General features: G+C 64.7%; 1 protein-coding gene across 1 annotated transcript in view; it reads left to right on the forward strand.

Annotated features, from left to right (window-relative positions):
* Positions 1 to 1,106, forward strand: part of GRINA (glutamate ionotropic receptor NMDA type subunit associated protein 1) — a gene marked incomplete at its 3' end in the record, with an annotated part of 9,318 nt that extends 8,212 nt beyond the window's left edge. The window contains exon 5 of the mRNA XM_029914147.1: positions 963 to 1,106. Within this exon, the coding sequence (XP_029770007.1) occupies positions 963 to 1,106 (144 nt within the window). The remainder of the gene's footprint in view (positions 1 to 962) is intronic.
* Between the last annotated feature and the right edge of the window lie 1,003 nt (positions 1,107 to 2,109).

Raw genomic sequence — 2,109 nt, forward strand, 5'->3', positions numbered from 1 at the left:
CCCTCGCCTGAGAGGGAGGGGGAGAAGCAGAGCGGCGGCATGCCTGGGGGAGCAGGTGGAGCGGAGGTGAGCTAGGGCGGGAGGTCGCTGGGTTCCCGCAGGAAGCAATGGCGGGGGGGGGGGGGGGGGATGAGGGGGGCCGGGGGGGGGGGGGGGGGGGGGGGGCGGGGGGGGGGGTTGAGAAGGGGGGGGGTTGGGGCAGGGGGGCACAAAAAAAAGGGGGGGAGGCCAAAATATTTTTTGCTTGGGGTGGCAGAAATCCTAGAGCCGGCCCTGCCCTCTCCAAGGGTTGCAGCTGTCTGGAGGTGCTGCCTTCCACGCCTTCCTCATTCACACCTCATTCATTCAACAGGGCAATTGATCTTCCCCCCACTTTGTAATCTTATTCTACTTCTAGCAAACAGACATTTTTCTTTTACCTTAATTATACTACCTTAGGGGCCCGCTATAACAAATTACCGAGGTTCAATACTGCTGTTTCGGTGGGGCGGCGCTGGGGATGGGGGGGTTGTTTCCGTGGGGCAGGCGGCGCTGGGGTGTGTGTGTGTGTGTGTGTTGTTTCAGGGGGGCGGGGTTGGTGGCGCTTGGGGGGTTTCGGCCCTCAGCTGTTTTCTTTGGAGTAATATGGCCCTTGCCGCTTTCCGAGTTGTGCGGGCCTGGGTTGGCAGAATCCAGGGGCAGCCTGCGAGCTGCCTGTGCTGGTTCTCAGGGAATTCGCCCTCGGACCCAGCTGTGCCGTAGCCTTGCCTGGGGCTGGGCAGCCGGCACTGCGATAGCCGGCCCATGTCTGGGCTCCCGGGGGAGCTGCCTGGAAAGCAGAAAGACCTGGGCCCAAAGCAGGGCTCTTTTCAGCTCCTCCAGCAGGCGGAGCAGTGCTGGGGCCAGGCGCAGGCCCAGCCACGAGGGCAGGGGCTGGAGACCCCGCGTGTGATGCTCCAATGGCCCATCGTCCTCTCCTGCAGACCAAGTATGACTTCACCTCCTGCCGGGGCGTGCTGATCGTCTGCCTGGTGGTGCTGATCCTCTTCTCCATCCTGTGTATCTTCATCCGGAACCGCATCATGGACATCGTCTACGCCTCGCTGGGAGCCCTGCTCTTCACCTGCGTGAGTATCTGCCGGGGTGGGGGCAGCGCCACCACACTGTCTCCTGCAGATCCCTGCCCAGCGTGGGGAAGGCCTGGGCTGGAGCTGAGTGGGCAGGAGCCAGGGCGCTCGGCCTAGGGGCTCGCCAGGGCCTCAAAGGGGACAACTCTGCCTGATGAACCCCTCCCCCATGGGGATGTGGCTGCCTCACCATGGCTGAGAAACCAAACCCGCAGGGTCACGGGCGCTGCGCCCCTCGGGCCTTAAAATCCACCCTCTCCGGCTGCTGGTCCGCTATGGCCACCGTGTCCCTGTGCCCCTGGGGGAGCGCGTTGCTGGAGGGTAGGCCTGGAGCTGTGCCGTGGGGACAGCTCTAGAACTGGTGGGAGCTTCAGACCCTCAGCGTGGCACCACCTGGGAGTTTGTTCCTGCTCCTGCCTAGTCCCAGCTGGAACCCGGCTCCCCCTGCCCGGGGCAGGGGGGGCATGAACACCAGGTCCCAGTGGCAGCTGTGGGACCAGGCATCACGCCTGGATAAACGCCCCTGTTCTTGAGATGGCCCCTTCCCACCCACCAGCCGCAGTGGCCAAGTCAGAGCTCTCGCTCACAAGCCAGAGAGCCCTGTCTGGGCCGGCACTGGGACCCGCGCCCATATCTAGAGCGGGAGGGGCTCAGAAAGGGAGGGAGGGCTTGGCAGGGCGGTGTCAGCCCCTCCCCTTGGATCACCCAACCCCCAGTGCTCTGCCCCTGGGCATGGCACTGTCCATGCCCCTCCATCCTGGCAGCACTTCCAGAGCACCCCGTGTGCAGGGGGGAAAGAGGCACAGCCTGGCACAGACCATCCCTCCTGCCATGCCATGTGCAGCGCTGTGAGCCCTGGGTGTGCAGGACAGGGGGGCTGCATTCTCCCCCTCAGCTCATGGCCTGGAGCTGGGTACCTGGGCATGGTCCATGCTGAAAGCGTGCTGCTGCAGCAGGCCTGGTGCCAGGCCTGGCACCCTGTGTCACGGAGTCCCCGGGCGAT

This window comes from Terrapene carolina, unplaced genomic scaffold, assembly GCF_002925995.2.
Source record: "Terrapene carolina triunguis isolate 2854851 unplaced genomic scaffold, T_m_triunguis-2.0 Scaffold32111, whole genome shotgun sequence".
Taxonomy (NCBI): domain Eukaryota; kingdom Metazoa; phylum Chordata; order Testudines; family Emydidae; genus Terrapene; species Terrapene triunguis.